Source organism: Bolinopsis microptera, chromosome 10 (assembly GCF_026151205.1).
Source record: "Bolinopsis microptera isolate Bmic1 chromosome 10, MBARI_Bmic_1.0, whole genome shotgun sequence".
Lineage (NCBI taxonomy): Eukaryota > Metazoa > Ctenophora > Tentaculata > Lobata > Bolinopsidae > Bolinopsis > Bolinopsis microptera.
The window spans coordinates 18079099-18103177 of record NC_087081.1 but is presented as its reverse complement, the minus strand read 5'-3'; the positions used below and the strand labels follow the sequence as shown (position 1 = coordinate 18103177).

At 37.6% G+C, this 24079-nt stretch overlaps 1 protein-coding gene across 1 annotated transcript in view; it reads left to right on the top strand.

Annotated features, from left to right (window-relative positions):
• LOC134821770 (uncharacterized) overlaps positions 1 to 24079 on the top strand; it is a 55359-nt gene that overhangs the window by 5611 nt on the left and 25669 nt on the right. The window contains exons 6-8 of the mRNA XM_063832536.1: positions 446 to 608; positions 2140 to 2283; positions 8523 to 8707. Of these exons, the coding sequence (XP_063688606.1) occupies positions 446 to 608; positions 2140 to 2283; positions 8523 to 8707 (492 nt within the window). The remainder of the gene's footprint in view (positions 1 to 445; positions 609 to 2139; positions 2284 to 8522; positions 8708 to 24079) is intronic.

The following is a 24079-nucleotide window of genomic DNA, read 5'->3' as shown; positions in this document are numbered from 1 at the left end:
CCCTCATGCGTTGTCACACTCTCTCATGCGTTGTCACACTCTCTCATGCGTTGTCACACTCTCTCATGCGTTGTCACACTCCCTCATGCGTTGTCACACTCTCTCATGCGTTGTCACACTCCCTCATGCGTTGTCACACTCTCTCATGCGTTGTCACACTCCCTCATGCGTTGTCACACTCTCTCATGCGTTGTCACACTCTCTCATGCGTTGTCACACTCTCTCATGCGTTGTCACACTCTCTCATGCGTTGTCACACTCTCTCATGCGTTGTCACACTCTCTCATGCGTTGTCACACTCTCTCATGCGTTGTCACACTCTCTCATGCGTTGTCACACTCTCTCATGCGTTGTCACACTCCCTCATGCGTTGTCACACTCCCTCATGCGTTGTCACACTCTCTCATGCGTTGTCACACTCCCTCATGCGTTGTCACACTTTCAGGTAAAGCCCAGTAAGAAGAATAAGACCAGTTACACGGAGATGTATTTGGCTAAACAGCAGCAATTGGATAAGCAACTTGACAGAAAGAAGTGTGCCAATATTTCAAAGCAGAGGTGTGAGAATGAAAGACAGTTCATCAGTCCAGAAATTAGAAATTATCACGGTCAGTATTAGTCAGATCATGTTGTTTCTTATTGCTGTTCGATTTAACAGTTTTCATAATATCTACAGTTTAAATTTAACCATATTTCCCCGGGAAAGACTTAATAAAACGAAATATTGAAACCAATTCTTGCTCTCAAATTAAGTTGAAATCTCGCGTTTTTTAGCTAGGTCATTTTATTCGAGCTTTTCATTTACAATTAAAACAAGTCCTTTGTATTTTGAAGCCAAGCTGTGAACTGGCTTCACCTGGTTAAAGCACTTCCATTACATAGTACTCAATAAACGTAGTAAATTGTAGTTTACAAAAATTAAGTCGAAGTTGTGAAAATAGTAAAATCTGGGCAAATTTTAGATATTTTTTGCCAAAACCTAAATTTTTTGCCAAAAACTAAATTTCAAAAGATGTTCGGGGTAAGGACAAAAGGAAATTGCGGCATGTGCGGAATCGCGATTTTTCATCTTTGCCGCGACAAATCGCGGTTTTTCAGATCCTGGCCTCGCGACAAATTGCGCATTTTCCTTTAAATCCAAATTCGCGTATTTTCCTTCAAATCTGCAGGCCAAATATCACGTTTTCTATAAGTATATGAAACCAATCACATCCACAGCCTTCCGAATGTAGGTACGAACTTCGAAAACCGAAAAAATATTTTCGGCTCATAATGATCAGGGTAGCATGAAATATGAACAAAAGTAGTTTCCAGAAAAATTTTTAGAAACCTAAATTAAAAAGTTGGCCCTTGTTGCCCAAATTTTATGTGGGGGGGGGGGCGCTTCCTACACCCCTGGGACTCATGATCCGCGGATTACATTAAATCAATTCCCTCTGTAACGTCCTCAATAAATGTGTTTAATTGTGACGATAGTTTACTTGAACTCTTTAATAGCTTATAAATTATATTTTATATATCGTTGTGGTTTTTTCTAAAGGACGAATGTCAAATTTTACTATGGCTTAAAACAAAGGTCTAATAGTAGAGGTCTATAACATCCCAATCAGTTTGAAGCTCTATCGTGCTTAGTTTAGATTTTCAAAGGGCGAATGTTATACATTGGGAGTTTGATAATAGTGGTCGAATATATAACGTACTGTATGCTCGTATGCTGCAAACATTCGTCGTGTTTTTTTTGGAAGGGCGAATGTCACACAAAAAAGTCATTCTTTAAACTTGATCGGCCATTCGAAATTTTTTGACGATATACTTCTTCTCCGGGATCAAGGTGTATACACAAGTGCTTTAGCCTTCCGGGTGGATATAGATATACAGTAGTTACTGGTTACACTGAGATATACAGCACGCCCGAGTAACTGTATATTATATAGATATACAGTAGTTACTGGTTACACTGAGATATACAGTATATTATATAGATATACAGTTACTATGGTTACTACGCCCGAGTAACTATATATTATATCCACGATCGGGAGCTTTTCTTTGAAAAATAACTTTTTTCTTACTAAACCTCACTTCAATATTATAATTAAACCTCTGACTATGGTGCATTACCAGTACTCTTTTTCTCAGGAGAGGAGGGAACAGAAAGTAAAATATCTACATACCCGCACACTTTACCCAGTGCAATGTGCACTATCTCTGGCGGAGGAGAGTTCCCGGCACTATACGGAGGTTACTCTGCCTTACCCCCCATCCATACCACGCAGGAACCAGGTAACTATACGGAGGTTACTCTGCCTTACCCCCCATCCATACCACGCAGGAGCCAGGTAACTATACGGAGGTTACTCTGCCTTACCCCCCATCCATACCACGTAGGAACCAGGTAACTATACGGAGGTTACTCTGCCTTACCCCCCATCCATACCACGCAGGAACCCGGTAAGCTCACCAGCTTTCCAATCTTGCTGCATCGGCCGTGTTGCCGAACTGATCGGACTGAGCCTCCATATGCATCAGTAGCTTAAGAGATGAATTAGTTTGAACGAGAATTTCAGAGAGGAAATCACTGGTGTTGTCGTGTCGTATGTGAACAAACCCTCCTCTCTTGCAGTTCAATGCGTGGCATGCTTCGAGAAAAAGGAATGCATATTGTAGTCTCTTGGTAAAATTTCAGGGAATTTACTTTCAGGGTTGAAATATTCTAGCCATAAATCCAGCAAGATTTTGTTGTGCTAATTTAGGGAACAAATTCCCAGAAATTTTGAAAATACGCTTTTAGCAGTGTTATAGTATAGTGTACATAGACTATAGAGTATAGATTTCAAATAGGGTGCAAGGAAAGAGGACCTAGAATATAGATTTCAAATAGGGTGCAAGGAAAGAGGACCTAGAGTATAGATCTCAAATAGGGTGCAAGGAAAGAGGACCTAGAGTATAGATCTCAAATAGGGTGCAAGGAAAGAGGACCTAGAGTATAGATTTCAAATAGGGTACAAGGAAAGAGGACCTAGAGTATAGATTTCAAATAGGGTGCAAGGAAAGAGGACCTAGAATATAAATTTCAAATAGGGTGCAAGGAAAGAGGACCTAGAATATAGATTTCAAATAGGGTGCAAGGAAAGAGGACCTAGAATATAGATTTCAAATAGGGTGCAAGGAAAGATGACCTAGAATATAGATTTCAAATAGGGTGCAAGGAAAGAGGACCTAGAGTATAGATTTCAAATAGGGTACAAGGAAAGAGGACCTAGAGTATAGATTTCAAATAGGGTGCAAGGAAAGAGGACCTAGAATATAGATTTCAAATAGGGTGCAAGGAAAGAGGACCTAGAATATAGATTTCAAATAGGGTGCAAGGAAAGAGGACCTACAATATAGATTTCAAATAGGGTGCAAGGAAAGAGGACCTAGTGTATAGATCTCAAATAGGGTACAAGGAAAGAGGACCTAGAGTATAGATTTCAAATAGGGTGCAAGGAAAGAGGACCTGGAGTATAGATCTCAAATAGGGTGCAAGTAGAGAGGACCTAGAGTATAGATCTCAAATAGGGTGCAAGGAAGGAGGACCTGGAAACTTTGTTGGAAAAATGTTTTGATGAATGAATTTTAGCAATGATGAATGTAAATTTAGACTACAAGGGGCGATTATTGTGCAGTTAAACTATGCAGACAGTCTAAATTAACTACAGTTTTGGTAATCTTGTTTTGCTCTTATGAGTGGGTCAATCATTTATTTTTAATTGTAGTTGACGAAATGAGAGTCTCCACTCAGTGTGTTAAAACATAATTCTTTGTCGACGTTTCGGCTACATGCCTTTGTCATAAACAGGACGTACTGAAAACTTACATAGCTGCAAAGATACAATGTTAAAATAATCTATTAAAATAATCTATTAATACTACGAAATATAACAACAACAAATAACATCTTGAAACACAACAACAATCACAAATTTATCCAAAAGAAACATAAAATATAACGGCTAAAAGAATCCAAACCGCAACAAGCCGTGAACAATTCTTCATAATATTACAAACATTTTACCAAGATAGCTCCTTCATAAAACTGATTAATCAAAAATTATCTAGGTTTATAAGTTCAATATTACATTAACTTCCAAGTATATTTTATCCAATCACCTTCATTTACGGACTCAGACAATTGAGTATTTATTTCTGGGTTTTCACGTTTTATTAGAACCGACTGCCACAATTGACGTGAATATAAATTTCAAATAGGGTGCAAGGAAAGAGGACCTAGAATATAGATTTCAAATAGGGTGCAAGGAAAGAGGACCTAGAATATAGATTTCAAATAGGGTGCAAGGAAAGAGGACCTAGTGTATAGATCTCAAATAGGGTACAAGGAAAGAGGACCTAGAGTATAGATTTCAAATAGGGTGCAAGGAAAGAGGACCTGGAGTATAGATCTCAAATAGGGTGCAAGTAGAGAGGACCTAGAGTATAGATCTCAAATAGGGTGCAAGGAAGGAGGACCTGGAAACTTTGTTGGAAAAATGTTTTGATGAATGAATTTTAGCAATGATGAATGTAAATTTAGACTACAAGGGGCGATTATTGTGCAGTTAAACTATGCAGACAGTCTAAATTAACTACAGTTTTGGTAATCTTGTTTTGCTCTTATGAGTGGGTCAATCATTTATTTTTAATTGTAGTTGACGAAATGAGAGTCTCCACTCAGTGTGTTAAAACATAATTCTTTGTCGACGTTTCGGCTACATGCCTTTGTCATAAACAGGACGTACTGAAAACTTACATAGCTGCAAAGATACAATGTTAAAATAATCTATTAAAATAATCTATTAATACTACGAAATATAACAACAACAAATAACATCTTGAAACACAACAACAATCACAAATTTATCCAAAAGAAACATAAAATATAACGGCTAAAAGAATCCAAACCGCAACAAGCCGTGAACAATTCTTCATAATATTACAAACATTTTACCAAGATAGCTCCTTCATAAAACTGATTAATCAAAAATTATCTAGGTTTATAAGTTCAATATTACATTAACTTCCAAGTATATTTTATCCAATCACCTTCATTTACGGACTCAGACAATTGAGTATTTATTTCTGGGTTTTCACGTTTTATTAGAACCGACTGCCACAATTGACGGTCCACATAGTCTTTACATCTTTTTCGAACTATAAACCGAAACGGTATGTTTGGCATTGAAATGTCTGCATGCTCCTCTAGGTAGTGCTTCCCCATGGCCGTAGATTTGTTGCCATCCATAGTAAGGGATGGCAACAAATCTACGGCCATGGGGAAGCACTACCTAGAGGAGCATGCAGACATTTCAATGCCAAACATACCGTTTCGGTTTATAGTTCGAAAAAGATGTAAAGACTATGTGGACCGTCAATTGTGGCAGTCGGTTCTAATAAAACGTGAAAACCCAGAAATAAATACTCAATTGTCTGAGTCCGTAAATGAAGGTGATTGGATAAAATATACTTGGAAGTTAATGTAATATTGAACTTATAAACCTAGATAATTTTTGATTAATCAGTTTTATGAAGGAGCTATCTTGGTAAAATGTTTGTAATATTATGAAGAATTGTTCACGGCTTGTTGCGGTTTGGATTCTTTTAGCCGTTATATTTTATGTTTCTTTTGGATAAATTTGTGATTGTTGTTGTGTTTCAAGATGTTATTTGTTGTTGTTATATTTCGTAGTATTAATAGATTATTTTAATAGATTATTTTAACATTGTATCTTTGCAGCTATGTAAGTTTTCAGTACGTCCTGTTTATGACAAAGGCATGTAGCCGAAACGTCGACAAAGAATTATGTTTTAACACACTGAGTGGAGACTCTCATTTCGTCAACTACAATTAAAAATAACTACAGTTTTAACTTTAATACCGATACCTAAAATGCAGATAGTCTATATTATATAATAGTGTATATAATGCTTATATGTGCTGCAGATGCTAAAACATTTTTATTTCAAAATTTAAATGAATTTTACATCAATGTATTACAGTTACGAATTTTACACAAAACCGATGACCAAAATATCTACTATGAGGCAAACAACATGGAATATGAAAGCTAGAGAAATATTCGTGAGACAGTTGGAGTGAAAAACATTATGCTATGTAAAACACTAGTGTAACCCAGGCCTACGGCCGAGTCTTCACTATCACAGTTGAAATGCAAAAGTATAATCCCGCTTATTCGAAAACACGCATTGCACTGTCGCAGTTAAAACGGTGCAAAAGTATAAAATCGCTCAGTCAAAGCATACTTCAATTCAATACTGAGTGCACCTCACGTATCTAATAGTAATACTTGATAGGCAAACTTGCGGTCCACTGCCAAATTACCTAATTATATAGCAAATGTGTTATTGGAGTATGAGGGAGAGATAGAACGAGAGTGGGAGAGAGGGAGAGAACGTGAGACACTTAAGTATCACATTTGGGTCACAAAATCATCAATTAAACCACTTACCACCGGCCGATTTAAAAAAACTTAAGCTCGGTGCAGAAAACTGTAAAAAGTGAAATAAAAAGTTGGCCAGATGTTATCAAGAACAACAGCACCCAGAACAATCAGCAAGAACTGTGTAAGAAGCCGTGAGATCAGTGAATGATGAAGAAGAAAGATCGAGAAACTTGATTATCTACGGCGTTAAGGAGACTAAAGAAGGGGAGTAGGAGGACGCTAAGGAGACTGAAGAAGGGGAGTGGGAGGACGTTAAGAAGACTAAAGAAGGGGAGTAGGAGGACGTTAAGGAGACTAAAGAAGGGGAGTGGGAGGACGTTAAGGAGACTAAAGAAGGGGAGTGGGAGGTGACTAAAGAAGGGGAGTAGCCCGAGTAGGAGGACGTTAAGGAGACTAAAGAGGGGAGTGGGAGTACGTTAAGGAGACTAAAGAAGGGGAGTAGGAGGACACTAAGGAGACTAAAGAAGGGGAGTGGGAGGACGTTAAGGAGACTAAAGAAGGGGAGTGGGAGACGTTAAGGAGACAAAAGAAGGGGAGTGGGAGGAGACTAAAGAAGGGGATGGGAGGACGTTAAGGAGACTAAAGAGGGGGATGGGAGGACGTTAAGGAGACTAAGAAGGGGAGTGTTTACAAGAGTGTATTTGGCAGAGACAGATGCTTTAGATGCCCATTTCAATAAAATCAGAGGAAATGAAGAGTGGCGAGAGTCAGTGCTATTAGGATCAAAGCTCTGTTCAGAAAGAGATATTGTCAACAGACGCAACAAAGCCAATGTTGCCTTCTACACCTACAAGAAAGTCTGGTTGAATAGTTCTGTTCAGATCAGTGAGAGTAGAAAGCTGAAGTTGTACGAAGCTCTTGTCACGCCAGTGTTGTTGTATAACTGTAGCAGCTGGGCTGCTCCTGAAACCGTAATGGCATCTGTCGACATTCTTCAAAGGAAGCATCTGAGACAGATAATCAACACCTATTGGCCTACGGTTATCAGTAACGAGAACTTATATAAGAGATGTAATGTCAGTCCCCTTACTGAAAGGATCAAGAAAGCACGATGGAAGATGCTTGGGCACGTTCTCAGAAGCGGTGATGACACTCCCGCTTTCTTATCTTTTAGATTTGCATGTTTAGGATGTCTTGACTACAAAGGAAGGAGGGGCAGACCTCGTTCAAATTTATTTGATTTATTATTAAAAGACATTATGACGAAGAATATTATTGTGATTGTAAATAAAAGATTTAGTTTAAGTAATTTCAACGATTTAGTGTACAAAGCTCATGATAGACGTTTATGGAGAAGCTATGGGTGAGTCGAGACTACTCGGCCACTCGATTTTATGATTTATTTCCTATTATCTTGTGTTTGCTGTATATAGTTGATTAATAATAATAATAAGATTTTAAGTCAGTGTATCTTGCACCGGATAGGACAAAAGAGCAGAGAAGGATACACAGTGGACTTGTCAAAAAGATGAAAGAACTAAATAAAGCAGGACAATTGCAAAAATCAGAGGCAATAGTTCATTGTTTTAGTGAGATGTAAAGCCTTATAGATACAAGTACACTGAGTGTAATCAGAATTTGTATATGTTTAAATGTTCTTATTCTTTATCTACGTGCCGAATCACTGCCGATACTGTGTAGTTTGTTATACATAGTAATTAGTATGTGTTTAGTGTAAGTTTATTCTATAAACCGTTTTCAATATGTATTATTTACGATGCAGGAGTTTGTGTGGAGTTTAAGGTAGAAGAAAGAACTGTGGCTCATATTTAAAAAAAATATTTATGTCAAGGCATAATACTATATTTAGCTCTATACTATACTATGTTAAGGTCAGCCTTGATCCGTTGCGGGTCTGGTAAGTAGGTGCGGGATAGTTTTCTCGGCACTATACCGAAAAAACCAGCCACGTACCTCTTACCATGCCATACCATACTGATCTAGCTCAGATCAGTGGTCTCCGAAATAATTATTATGATAATTTCCAAACCTCACCCCAACACCTACCTGTAACTATTTCAGCTGTAGAGGAGGAAGTTCTGCCCCCTCCCTCTCCCAAGAAGGCTGGTGAGGGTTATTCAGCTCCAAAACCGCAAGTTACATACAGACCCTATACTTTGAAAGAGTACGGAGCAATGAAGAGAAGTTTTGGTTACAGAACAGGTGGACTAGGACCTGATACCTTAAATACTGCTTATAAATCAAAGGTTAGTTTAGTTACAGAGCAGGTGGACTAGGACCTGATACCTTAAATACTGCTTATAAATCAAAGGTTAGTTTAGTTACAGAGCAGGTGGACTAGGACCTGATACCTTAAATACTGCTTATAAATCAAAGGTTAGTTTAGTTACAGAGCAGGTGGACTAGGACCTGATACCTTAAATACTGCTTATAAATCAAAGGTTAGTTTAGTTACAGAGCAGGTGGACTAGGACCTGATACCTTAAATACTGCTTATAAATCAAAGGTTAGTTTAGTTACAGAGCAGGTGGACTAGGACCTGATACCTTAAATACTGCTTATAAATCAAAGGTTAGTTTAGTTACAGAGCAGGTGGACTAGGACCTGATACCTTAAATACTGCTTATAAATCAAAGGTTAGTTTAGTTACAGAGCAGGTGGACTAGGACCTGATACCTTAAATACTGCTTATAAATCAAAGGTTAGTTTAGTTACAGAGCAGGTGGACTAGGACCTGATACCTTAAATACTGCTTATAAATCAAAGGTTAGTTTAGTTACAGAGCAGGTGGACTAGGACCTGATACCTTAAATACTGCTTATAAATCAAAGGTTAGTTTAGTTACAGAGCAGGTGGACTAGGACCTGATACCTTAAATACTGCTTATAAATCAAAGGTTAGTTTAGTTACAGAGCAGGTGGACTAGGACCTGATACCTTAAATACTGCTTATAAATCAAAGGTTAGTTTAGTTACAGAGCAGGTGGACTAGGACCTGATACCTTAAATACTGCTTATAAATCAAAGGTTAGTTTAGTTACAGAGCAGGTGGACTAGGACCTGATACCTTAAATACTGCTTATAAATCAAAGGTTAGTTTAGTTACAGAGCAGGTGGACTAGGACCTGATACCTTAAATACTGCTTATAAATCAAAGGTTAGTTTAGTTACAGAGCAGGTGGACTAGGACCTGATACCTTAAATACTGCTTATAAATCAAAGGTTAGTTTAGTTACAGAGCAGGTGGACTAGGACCTGATACCTTAAATACTGCTTATAAATCAAAGGTTAGTTTAGTTACAGAGCAGGTGGACTAGGACCTGATACCTTAAATACTGCTTATAAATCAAAGGTTAGTTTAGTTACAGAGCAGGTGGACTAGGACCTGATACCTTAAATACTGCTTATAAATCAAAGGTTAGTTTAGTTACAGAGCAGGTGGACTAGGACCTGATACCTTAAATACTGCTTATAAATCAAAGGTTAGTTTAGTTACAGAGCAGGTGGACTAGGACCTGATACCTTAAATACTGCTTATAAATCAAAGGTTAGTTTAGTTACAGAGCAGGTGGACTAGGACCTGATACCTTAAATACTGCTTATAAATCAAAGGTTAGTTTAGTTACAGAGCAGGTGGACTAGGACCTGATACCTTAAATACTGCTTATAAATCAAAGGTTAGTTTAGTTACAGAGCAGGTGGACTAGGACCTGATACCTTAAATACTGCTTATAAATCAAAGGTTAGTTTAGTTACAGAGCAGGTGGACTAGGACCTGATACCTTAAATACTGCTTATAAATCAAAGGTTAGTTTAGTTACAGAGCAGGTGGACTAGGACCTGATACCTTAAATACTGCTTATAAATCAAAGGTTAGTTTAGTTACAGAGCAGGTGGACTAGGACCTGATACCTTAAATACTGCTTATAAATCAAAGGTTAGTTTAGTTACAGAGCAGGTGGACTAGGACCTGATACCTTAAATACTGCTTATAAATCAAAGGTTAGTTTAGTTACAGAGCAGGTGGACTAGGACCTGATACCTTAAATACTGCTTATAAATCAAAGGTTAGTTTAGTTACAGAGCAGGTGGACTAGGACCTGATACCTTAAATACTGCTTATAAATCAAAGGTTAGTTTAGTTACAGAGCAGGTGGACTAGGACCTGATACCTTAAATACTGCTTATAAATCAAAGGTTAGTTTAGTTACAGAGCAGGTGGACTAGGACCTGATACCTTAAATACTGCTTATAAATCAAAGGTTAGTTTAGTTACAGAGCAGGTGGACTAGGACCTGATACCTTAAATACTGCTTATAAATCAAAGGTTAGTTTAGTTACAGAGCAGGTGGACTAGGACCTGATACCTTAAATACTGCTTATAAATCAAAGGTTAGTTTAGTTACAGAGCAGGTGGACTAGGACCTGATACCTTAAATACTGCTTATAAATCAAAGGTTAGTTTAGTTACAGAGCAGGTGGACTAGGACCTGATACCTTAAATACTGCTTATAAATCAAAGGTTAGTTTAGTTACAGAGCAGGTGGACTAGGACCTGATACCTTAAATACTGCTTATAAATCAAAGGTTAGTTTAGTTACAGAGCAGGTGGACTAGGACCTGATACCTTAAATACTGCTTATAAATCAAAGGTTAGTTTAGTTACAGAGCAGGTGGACTAGGACCTGATACCTTAAATACTGCTTATAAATCAAAGGTTAGTTTAGTTACAGAGCAGGTGGACTAGGACCTGATACCTTAAATACTGCTTATAAATCAAAGGTTAGTTTAGTTACAGAGCAGGTGGACTAGGACCTGATACCTTAAATACTGCTTATAAATCAAAGGTTAGTTTAGTTACAGAGCAGGTGGACTAGGACCTGATACCTTAAATACTGCTTATAAATCAAAGGTTAGTTTAGTTACAGAGCAGGTGGACTAGGACCTGATACCTTAAATACTGCTTATAAATCAAAGGTTAGTTTAGTTACAGAGCAGGTGGACTAGGACCTGATACCTTAAATACTGCTTATAAATCAAAGGTTAGTTTAGTTACAGAGCAGGTGGACTAGGACCTGATACCTTAAATACTGCTTATAAATCAAAGGTTAGTTTAGTTACAGAGCAGGTGGACTAGGACCTGATACCTTAAATACTGCTTATAAATCAAAGGTTAGTTTAGTTACAGAGCAGGTGGACTAGGACCTGATACCTTAAATACTGCTTATAAATCAAAGGTTAGTTTAGTTACAGAGCAGGTGGACTAGGACCTGATACCTTAAATACTGCTTATAAATCAAAGGTTAGTTTAGTTACAGAGCAGGTGGACTAGGACCTGATACCTTAAATACTGCTTATAAATCAAAGGTTAGTTTAGTTACAGAGCAGGTGGACTAGGACCTGATACCTTAAATACTGCTTATAAATCAAAGGTTAGTTTAGTTACAGAGCAGGTGGACTAGGACCTGATACCTTAAATACTGCTTATAAATCAAAGGTTAGTTTAGTTACAGAGCAGGTGGACTAGGACCTGATACCTTAAATACTGCTTATAAATCAAAGGTTAGTTTAGTTACAGAGCAGGTGGACTAGGACCTGATACCTTAAATACTGCTTATAAATCAAAGGTTAGTTTAGTTACAGAGCAGGTGGACTAGGACCTGATACCTTAAATACTGCTTATAAATCAAAGGTTAGTTTAGTTACAGAGCAGGTGGACTAGGACCTGATACCTTAAATACTGCTTATAAATCAAAGGTTAGTTTAGTTACAGAGCAGGTGGACTAGGACCTGATACCTTAAATACTGCTTATAAATCAAAGGTTAGTTTAGTTACAGAGCAGGTGGACTAGGACCTGATACCTTAAATACTGCTTATAAATCAAAGGTTAGTTTAGTTACAGAGCAGGTGGACTAGGACCTGATACCTTAAATACTGCTTATAAATCAAAGGTTAGTTTAGTTACAGAGCAGGTGGACTAGGACCTGATACCTTAAATACTGCTTATAAATCAAAGGTTAGTTTAGTTACAGAGCAGGTGGACTAGGACCTGATACCTTAAATACTGCTTATAAATCAAAGGTTAGTTTAGTTACAGAGCAGGTGGACTAGGACCTGATACCTTAAATACTGCTTATAAATCAAAGGTTAGTTTAGTTACAGAGCAGGTGGACTAGGACCTGATACCTTAAATACTGCTTATAAATCAAAGGTTAGTTTAGTTACAGAGCAGGTGGACTAGGACCTGATACCTTAAATACTGCTTATAAATCAAAGGTTAGTTTAGTTACAGAGCAGGTGGACTAGGACCTGATACCTTAAATACTGCTTATAAATCAAAGGTTAGTTTAGTTACAGAGCAGGTGGACTAGGACCTGATACCTTAAATACTGCTTATAAATCAAAGGTTAGTTTAGTTACAGAGCAGGTGGACTAGGACCTGATACCTTAAATACTGCTTATAAATCAAAGGTTAGTTTAGTTACAGAGCAGGTGGACTAGGACCTGATACCTTAAATACTGCTTATAAATCAAAGGTTAGTTTAGTTACAGAGCAGGTGGACTAGGACCTGATACCTTAAATACTGCTTATAAATCAAAGGTTAGTTTAGTTACAGAGCAGGTGGACTAGGACCTGATACCTTAAATACTGCTTATAAATCAAAGGTTAGTTTAGTTACAGAGCAGGTGGACTAGGACCTGATACCTTAAATACTGCTTATAAATCAAAGGTTAGTTTAGTTACAGAGCAGGTGGACTAGGACCTGATACCTTAAATACTGCTTATAAATCAAAGGTTAGTTTAGTTACAGAGCAGGTGGACTAGGACCTGATACCTTAAATACTGCTTATAAATCAAAGGTTAGTTTAGTTACAGAGCAGGTGGACTAGGACCTGATACCTTAAATACTGCTTATAAATCAAAGGTTAGTTTAGTTACAGAGCAGGTGGACTAGGACCTGATACCTTAAATACTGCTTATAAATCAAAGGTTAGTTTAGTTACAGAGCAGGTGGACTAGGACCTGATACCTTAAATACTGCTTATAAATCAAAGGTTAGTTTAGTTACAGAGCAGGTGGACTAGGACCTGATACCTTAAATACTGCTTATAAATCAAAGGTTAGTTTAGTTACAGAGCAGGTGGACTAGGACCTGATACCTTAAATACTGCTTATAAATCAAAGGTTAGTTTAGTTACAGAGCAGGTGGACTAGGACCTGATACCTTAAATACTGCTTATAAATCAAAGGTTAGTTTAGTTACAGAGCAGGTGGACTAGGACCTGATACCTTAAATACTGCTTATAAATCAAAGGTTAGTTTAGTTACAGAGCAGGTGGACTAGGACCTGATACCTTAAATACTGCTTATAAATCAAAGGTTAGTTTAGTTACAGAGCAGGTGGACTAGGACCTGATACCTTAAATACTGCTTATAAATCAAAGGTTAGTTTAGTTACAGAGCAGGTGGACTAGGACCTGATACCTTAAATACTGCTTATAAATCAAAGGTTAGTTTAGTTACAGAGCAGGTGGACTAGGACCTGATACCTTAAATACTGCTTATAAATCAAAGGTTAGTTTAGTTACAGAGCAGGTGGACTAGGACCTGATACCTTAAATACTGCTTATAAATCAAAGGTTAGTTTAGTTACAGAGCAGGTGGACTAGGACCTGATACCTTAAATACTGCTTATAAATCAAAGGTTAGTTTAGTTACAGAGCAGGTGGACTAGGACCTGATACCTTAAATACTGCTTATAAATCAAAGGTTAGTTTAGTTACAGAGCAGGTGGACTAGGACCTGATACCTTAAATACTGCTTATAAATCAAAGGTTAGTTTAGTTACAGAGCAGGTGGACTAGGACCTGATACCTTAAATACTGCTTATAAATCAAAGGTTAGTTTAGTTACAGAGCAGGTGGACTAGGACCTGATACCTTAAATACTGCTTATAAATCAAAGGTTAGTTTAGTTACAGAGCAGGTGGACTAGGACCTGATACCTTAAATACTGCTTATAAATCAAAGGTTAGTTTAGTTACAGAGCAGGTGGACTAGGACCTGATACCTTAAATACTGCTTATAAATCAAAGGTTAGTTTAGTTACAGAGCAGGTGGACTAGGACCTGATACCTTAAATACTGCTTATAAATCAAAGGTTAGTTTAGTTACAGAGCAGGTGGACTAGGACCTGATACCTTAAATACTGCTTATAAATCAAAGGTTAGTTTAGTTACAGAGCAGGTGGACTAGGACCTGATACCTTAAATACTGCTTATAAATCAAAGGTTAGTTTAGTTACAGAGCAGGTGGACTAGGACCTGATACCTTAAATACTGCTTATAAATCAAAGGTTAGTTTAGTTACAGAGCAGGTGGACTAGGACCTGATACCTTAAATACTGCTTATAAATCAAAGGTTAGTTTAGTTACAGAGCAGGTGGACTAGGACCTGATACCTTAAATACTGCTTATAAATCAAAGGTTAGTTTAGTTACAGAGCAGGTGGACTAGGACCTGATACCTTAAATACTGCTTATAAATCAAAGGTTAGTTTAGTTACAGAGCAGGTGGACTAGGACCTGATACCTTAAATACTGCTTATAAATCAAAGGTTAGTTTAGTTACAGAGCAGGTGGACTAGGACCTGATACCTTAAATACTGCTTATAAATCAAAGGTTAGTTTAGTTACAGAGCAGGTGGACTAGGACCTGATACCTTAAATACTGCTTATAAATCAAAGGTTAGTTTAGTTACAGAGCAGGTGGACTAGGACCTGATACCTTAAATACTGCTTATAAATCAAAGGTTAGTTTAGTTACAGAGCAGGTGGACTAGGACCTGATACCTTAAATACTGCTTATAAATCAAAGGTTAGTTTAGTTACAGAGCAGGTGGACTAGGACCTGATACCTTAAATACTGCTTATAAATCAAAGGTTAGTTTAGTTACAGAGCAGGTGGACTAGGACCTGATACCTTAAATACTGCTTATAAATCAAAGGTTAGTTTAGTTACAGAGCAGGTGGACTAGGACCTGATACCTTAAATACTGCTTATAAATCAAAGGTTAGTTTAGTTACAGAGCAGGTGGACTAGGACCTGATACCTTAAATACTGCTTATAAATCAAAGGTTAGTTTAGTTACAGAGCAGGTGGACTAGGACCTGATACCTTAAATACTGCTTATAAATCAAAGGTTAGTTTAGTTACAGAGCAGGTGGACTAGGACCTGATACCTTAAATACTGCTTATAAATCAAAGGTTAGTTTAGTTACAGAGCAGGTGGACTAGGACCTGATACCTTAAATACTGCTTATAAATCAAAGGTTAGTTTAGTTACAGAGCAGGTGGACTAGGACCTGATACCTTAAATACTGCTTATAAATCAAAGGTTAGTTTAGTTACAGAGCAGGTGGACTAGGACCTGATACCTTAAATACTGCTTATAAATCAAAGGTTAGTTTAGTTACAGAGCAGGTGGACTAGGACCTGATACCTTAAATACTGCTTATAAATCAAAGGTTAGTTTAGTTACAGAGCAGGTGGACTAGGACCTGATACCTTAAATACTGCTTATAAATCAAAGGTTAGTTTAGTTACAGAGCAGGTGGACTAGGACCTGATACCTTAAATACTGCTTATAAATCAAAGGTTAGTTTAGTTACAGAGCAGGTGGACTAGGACCTGATACCTTAAATACTGCTTATAAATCAAAGGTTAGTTTAGTTACAGAGCAGGTGGACTAGGACCTGATACCTTAAATACTGCTTATAAATCAAAGGTTAGTTTAGTTACAGAGCAGGTGGACTAGGACCTGATACCTTAAATACTGCTTATAAATCAAAGGTTAGTTTAGTTACAGAGCAGGTGGACTAGGACCTGATACCTTAAATACTGCTTATAAATCAAAGGTTAGTTTAGTTACAGAGCAGGTGGACTAGGACCTGATACCTTAAATACTGCTTATAAATCAAAGGTTAGTTTAGTTACAGAGCAGGTGGACTAGGACCTGATACCTTAAATACTGCTTATAAATCAAAGGTTAGTTTAGTTACAGAGCAGGTGGACTAGGACCTGATACCTTAAATACTGCTTATAAATCAAAGGTTAGTTTAGTTACAGAGCAGGTGGACTAGGACCTGATACCTTAAATACTGCTTATAAATCAAAGGTTAGTTTAGTTACAGAGCAGGTGGACTAGGACCTGATACCTTAAATACTGCTTATAAATCAAAGGTTAGTTTAGTTACAGAGCAGGTGGACTAGGACCTGATACCTTAAATACTGCTTATAAATCAAAGGTTAGTTTAGTTACAGAGCAGGTGGACTAGGACCTGATACCTTAAATACTGCTTATAAATCAAAGGTTAGTTTAGTTACAGAGCAGGTGGACTAGGACCTGATACCTTAAATACTGCTTATAAATCAAAGGTTAGTTTAGTTACAGAGCAGGTGGACTAGGACCTGATACCTTAAATACTGCTTATAAATCAAAGGTTAGTTTAGTTACAGAGCAGGTGGACTAGGACCTGATACCTTAAATACTGCTTATAAATCAAAGGTTAGTTTAGTTACAGAGCAGGTGGACTAGGACCTGATACCTTAAATACTGCTTATAAATCAAAGGTTAGTTTAGTTACAGAGCAGGTGGACTAGGACCTGATACCTTAAATACTGCTTATAAATCAAAGGTTAGTTTAGTTACAGAGCAGGTGGACTAGGACCTGATACCTTAAATACTGCTTATAAATCAAAGGTTAGTTTAGTTACAGAGCAGGTGGACTAGGACCTGATACCTTAAATACTGCTTATAAATCAAAGGTTAGTTTAGTTACAGAGCAGGTGGACTAGGACCTGATACCTTAAATACTGCTTATAAATCAAAGGTTAGTTTAGTTACAGAGCAGGTGGACTAGGACCTGATACCTTAAATACTGCTTATAAATCAAAGGTTAGTTTAGTTACAGAGCAGGTGGACTAGGACCTGATACCTTAAATACTGCTTATAAATCAAAGGTTAGTTTAGTTACAGAGCAGGTGGACTAGGACCTGATACCTTAAATACTGCTTATAAATCAAAGGTTAGTTTAGTTACAGAGCAGGTGGACTAGGACCTGATACCTTAAATACTGCTTATAAATCAAAGGTTAGTTTAGTTACAGAGCAGGTGGACTAGGACCTGATACCTTAAATACTGCTTATAAATCAAAGGTTAGTTTAGTTACAGAGCAGGTGGACTAGGACCTGATACCTTAAATACTGCTTATAAATCAAAGGTTAGTTTAGTTACAGAGCAGGTGGACTAGGACCTGATACCTTAAATACTGCTTATAAATCAAAGGTTAGTTTAGTTACAGAGCAGGTGGACTAGGACCTGATACCTTAAATACTGCTTATAAATCAAAGGTTAGTTTAGTTACAGAGCAGGTGGACTAGGACCTGATACCTTAAATACTGCTTATAAATCAAAGGTTAGTTTAGTTACAGAGCAGGTGGACTAGGACCTGATACCTTAAATACTGCTTATAAATCAAAGGTTAGTTTAGTTACAGAGCAGGTGGACTAGGACCTGATACCTTAAATACTGCTTATAAATCAAAGGTTAGTTTAGTTACAGAGCAGGTGGACTAGGACCTGATACCTTAAATACTGCTTATAAATCAAAGGTTAGTTTAGTTACAGAGCAGGTGGACTAGGACCTGATACCTTAAATACTGCTTATAAATCAAAGGTTAGTTTAGTTACAGAGCAGGTGGACTAGGACCTGATACCTTAAATACTGCTTATAAATCAAAGGTTAGTTTAGTTACAGAGCAGGTGGACTAGGACCTGATACCTTAAATACTGCTTATAAATCAAAGGTTAGTTTAGTTACAGAGCAGGTGGACTAGGACCTGATACCTTAAATACTGCTTATAAATCAAAGGTTAGTTTAGTTACAGAGCAGGTGGACTAGGACCTGATACCTTAAATACTGCTTATAAATCAAAGGTTAGTTTAGTTACAGAGCAGGTGGACTAGGACCTGATACCTTAAATACTGCTTATAAATCAAAGGTTAGTTTAGTTACAGAGCAGGTGGACTAGGACCTGATACCTTAAATACTGCTTATAAATCAAAGGTTAGTTTAGTTACAGAGCAGGTGGACTAGGACCTGATACCTTAAATACTGCTTATAAATCAAAGGTTAGTTTAGTTACAGAGCAGGTGGACTAGGACCTGATACCTTAAATACTGCTTATAAATCAAAGGTTAGTTTAGTTACAGAGCAGGTGGACTAGGACCTGATACCTTAAATACTGCTTATAAATCAAAGGTTAGTTTAGTTACAGAGCAGGTGGACTAGGACCTGATACCTTAAATACTGCTTATAAATCAAAGGTTAGTTTAGTTACAGAGCAGGTGGACCTAGGACCTGATACCTTAAATACTGCTTATAAATCAAAGGTTAGTTTAGTTACAGAGCAGGTGGACTAGGACCTGATACCTTAAATACTGCTTATAAATCAAAGGTTAGTTTAGTTACAGAGCAGGTGGACTAGGACCTGATACCTTAAATACTGCTTATAAATCAAAGGTTAGTTTAGTTACAGAGCAGGTGGACTAGGACCTGATACCTTAAATACTGCTTATAAATCAAAGGTTAGTTTAGTTACAGAGCAGGTGGACTAGGACCTGATACCTTAAATACTGCTTATAAATCAAAGGTTAGTTTAGTTACAGAGCAGGTGGACTAGGACCTGATACCTTAAATACTGCTTATAAATCAAAGGTTAGTTTAGTTACAGAGCAGGTGGACTAGGACCTGATACCTTAAATACTGCTTATAAATCAAAGGTTAGTTTAGTTACAGAGCAGGTGGACTAGGACCTGATACCTTAAATACTGCTTATAAATCAAAGGTTAGTTTAGTTACAGAGCAGGTGGACTAGGACCTGATACCTTAAATACTGCTTATAAATCAAAGGTTAGTTTAGTTACAGAGCAGGTGGACTAGGACCTGATACCTTAAATACTGCTTATAAATCAAAGGTTAGTTTAGTTACAGAGCAGGTGGACTAGGACCTGATACCTTAAATACTGCTTATAAATCAAAGGTTAGTTTAGTTACAGAGCAGGTGGACTAGGACCTGATACCTTAAATACTGCTTATAAATCAAAGGTTAGTTTAGTTACAGAGCAGGTGGACTAGGACCTGATACCTTAAATACTGCTTATAAATCAAAGGTTAGTTTAGTTACAGAGCAGGTGGACTAGGACCTGATACCTTAAATACTGCTTATAAATCAAAGGTTAGTTTAGTTACAGAGCAGGTGGACTAGGACCTGATACCTTAAATACTGCTTATAAATCAAAGGTTAGTTTAGTTACAGAGCAGGTGGACTAGGACCTGATACCTTAAATACTGCTTATAAATCAAAGGTTAGTTTAGTTACAGAGCAGGTGGACTAGGACCTGATACCTTAAATACTGCTTATAAATCAAAGGTTAGTTTAGTTACAGAGCAGGTGGACTAGGACCTGATACCTTAAATACTGCTTATAAATCAAAGGTTAGTTTAGTTACAGAGCAGGTGGACTAGGACCTGATACCTTAAATACTGCTTATAAATCAAAGGTTAGTTTAGTTACAGAGCAGGTGGACTAGGACCTGATACCTTAAATACTGCTTATAAATCAAAGGTTAGTTTAGTTACAGAGCAGGTGGACTAGGACCTGATACCTTAAATACTGCTTATAAATCAAAGGTTAGTTTAGTTACAGAGCAGGTGGACTAGGACCTGATACCTTAAATACTGCTTATAAATCAAAGGTTAGTTTAGTTACAGAGCAGGTGGACTAGGACCTGATACCTTAAATACTGCTTATAAATCAAAGGTTAGTTTAGTTACAGAGCAGGTGGACTAGGACCTGATACCTTAAATACTGCTTATAAATCAAAGGTTAGTTTAGTTACAGAGCAGGTGGACTAGGACCTGATACCTTAAATACTGCTTATAAATCAAAGGTTAGTTTAGTTACAGAGCAGGTGGACTAGGACCTGATACCTTAAATCTGCTTATAAATCAAAGGTTAGTTTAGTTACAGAGCAGGTGGACTAGGACCTGATACCTTAAATACTGCTTATAAATCAAAGGTTAGTTAGTTACAGAGCAGGTGGACTAGGACCTGATACCTTAAATACTGCTTATAAATCAAAGGTTAGTTTAGTTACAGAGCAGGTGGACTAGGACCTGATACCTTAAATACTGCTTATAAATCAAAGGTTAGTTTAGTTACAGAGCAGGTGGACTAGGACCTGATACCTTAAATACTGCTTATAAATCAAAGGTTAGTTTAGTTACAGAGCAGGTGGACTAGGACTGATACCTTAAATACTGCTTATAAATCAAAGGTTAGTTTAGTTACAGAGCAGGTGGACTAGGACCTGATACCTTAAATACTGCTTATAAATCAAAGGTTAGTTTAGTTACAGAGCAGGTGGACTAGGACCTGATACCTTAAATACTGCTTATAAATCAAAGGTTAGTTTAGTTACAGAGCAGGTGGACTAGGACCTGATACCTTAAATACTGCTTATAAATCAAAGGTTAGTTTAGTTACAGAGCAGGTGGACTAGGACCTGATACCTTAAATACTGCTTATAAATCAAAGGTTAGTTTAGTTACAGAGCAGGTGGACTAGGACCTGATACCTTAAATACTGCTTATAAATCAAAGGTTAGTTTAGTTACAGAGCAGGTGGACTAGGACCTGATACCTTAAATACTGCTTATAAATCAAAGGTTAGTTATAGTACCAGACGCCGTAGGCCTAGGCCCAGTCAAACAACAACCTCCAGCAACAACCCAACACACGTTAACTGATAATGTAAATCCAGTAGCCGGATGGACTAGGACCTTAAACCTTACCTACACAAAACACACACAGGTATAGATATAGATCACCGAGCCTTTTGGTCCACGGCCCAGCAACCCTCACAACTTCGTATAATAAACAATCCAAGGTAAGTTTTAAGTATTACCGACAGTGGACAAGGACCTGATACCTTAAATACTGCAACACCCACACGATAAGTTTATTTCACCAGAGCAGTGTACAATGCCTGCTACCACCCCACCAGTCTTCACCAACCAAGGTTCGTTATATAGAAATCCAGCCAGTGTGGACACTGCCCAGCATCCCAACCGATCCATGCTTATCAACATCAATGAAACGTAAATAGTTACCGATCCGGTGGACTAGGACCAGCCGACCCATCAACTACTGCTTACAAATCAAATGTTAGTTAAAGTTACATGAGGCCGGTGACTAGGACCTTAGTCTACATCCATACATCTTAAAAACTCAAAAGGTAAGTTTAGTTACAGAGCAGTGTACACTGACCGAAATACCATCACATACATGCTATACAACACAGGTTAGTTTTAGTTAACACAGCGCAGGTTGACCTTAGGGACCATGAAACCTTCCATACTCATAAACAAACAAAGGTTATTTATTAAATTAGTATACAGACATGTGGACAAGACCAGATCCCTCACAACAGCTATATAACTCCACGGTAAGTTAGTTACAAGGCAGGTGGACTAGGACCTGATACCTTAAATACTGCTTATAAATCAAGGTTAGTTTAGTTACAGAGCAGGTGGACTAGACCTGGATACCTTAAATACTGCTTATAAATCAAAGGGTTAGTTTAGTTACAGAGCAGGTGGGACTAGGACCTGATACCTTAAATACTGCTTATAAATCAAAGGTTAGTTTAGTTACAGAGCAGGTGGACTAGACCTGATACCTTAAATACTGCTTATAAATCAAAGGTTAGTTTAGTTACAGAGCAGGTGGACTAGGACCTGATACCTTAAATACTGCTTATAAATCAAGGTAGTTTAGTTACAGAGCAGGTGGACTAGGACCTGATACCTTAAATACTGCTTATAAATCAAAGGTTAGTTTAGTTACGAGCAGGTGGACTAGGACCTGATACCTTAAATACTGGCTATAAATCAAAGGTTAGGTTTAGTTACAGAGCAGGTGGACTAGACCTGATACCTTAAATACTGCTTATAAATCAAAGGTAGTTAGTTACAGAGCAGGTGGACTAGGACCTGATACCTTAAATACTGCTTATAAATCAAAGGTTTAGTTTAGTTACAGAGCAGGTGGACTAGGACCTGATACCCTTAAATACTGCCTTATAAATCAAAGTTAGTTTAGTTACAGAGCAGGTGGACTAGGACCTGATACCTTAAATACTGCTTATAAATCAAAGGTTAGTTTAGTTACAGAGCAGGTGGACTAGGACCTGATACTTTAAATACTGCTTATAAATCAAAGGTTAGTTTAGTTACAGAGCAGGTGGACTAGGACCTGATACCTTAATACTGCTTATAAATCAAAGGTTAGTTTAGTACAGAGCAGGTGGACTAGGACCCTGAACCTTAAATACTGCTTATAAATCAAAGGTTAGTTTAGTTACAGAGCAGGTGGACTAGGACCTGCTACCTTAAATACTGCTTATAAATCAAAGGTTAGTTTAGTTACAGAGCAGGTGGACTAGGACCTGATACCTTAAATACTGCTTATAATCAAAGGTTAGTTTTAGTTACAGAGCAGGTGGACTAGGACCTGATACCTTAAATACTGCTTATAAATCAAAGGTTAGTTTAGTTACAGAGCAGGTGGACTAGGACCTGATACCTTAAATACTGCTTATAAATCAAAGGTTAGTTTAGTTACAGAGCAGGTGGACTAGGACCTGATACCTTAAATACTGCTTATAAATCAAAGGTTTAGTTTAGTTACAGAGCAGGTGGACTAGGACCTGATACCTTAAATACTGCTTATAAATCAAAGGTTAGTTTAGTTACAGAGCAGGTGGACTAGGACCTGATACCTTAAATACTGCTTATAAATCAAAGGTTAGTTTAGTTACAGAGCAGGTGGACTAGGACCTGATACCTTAAATACTGCTTATAAATCAAAGGTTAGTTTAGTTACAGAGCAGGTGGACTAGGACCTGATACCTTAAATACTGCTTATAAATCAAAGGTTAGTTTAGTTACAGAGCAGGTGGACTAGGACCTGATACCTTAAATACTGCTTATAAATCAAAGGTTAGTTTAGTTACAGAGCAGGTGGACTAGGACCTGATACCTTAAATACTGCTTATAAATCAAAGGTTAGTTTAGTTACAGAGCAGGTGGACTAGGACCTGATACCTTAAATACTGCTTATAAATCAAAGGTTAGTTTAGTTACAGAGCAGGTGGACTAGGACCTGATACCTTAAATACTGCTTATAAATCAAAGGTTAGTTTAGTTACAGAGCAGGTGGACTAGGACCTGATACCTTAAATACTGCTTATAAATCAAAGGTTAGTTTAGTTACAGAGCAGGTGGACTAGGACCTGATACCTTAAATACTGCTTATAAATCAAAGGTTAGTTTAGTTACAGAGCAGGTGGACTAGGACCTGATACCTTAAATACTGCTTATAAATCAAAGGTTAGTTTAGTTACAGAGCAGGTGGACTAGGACCTGATACCTTAAATACTGCTTATAAATCAAAGGTTAGTTTAGTTACAGAGCAGGTGGACTAGGACCTGATAC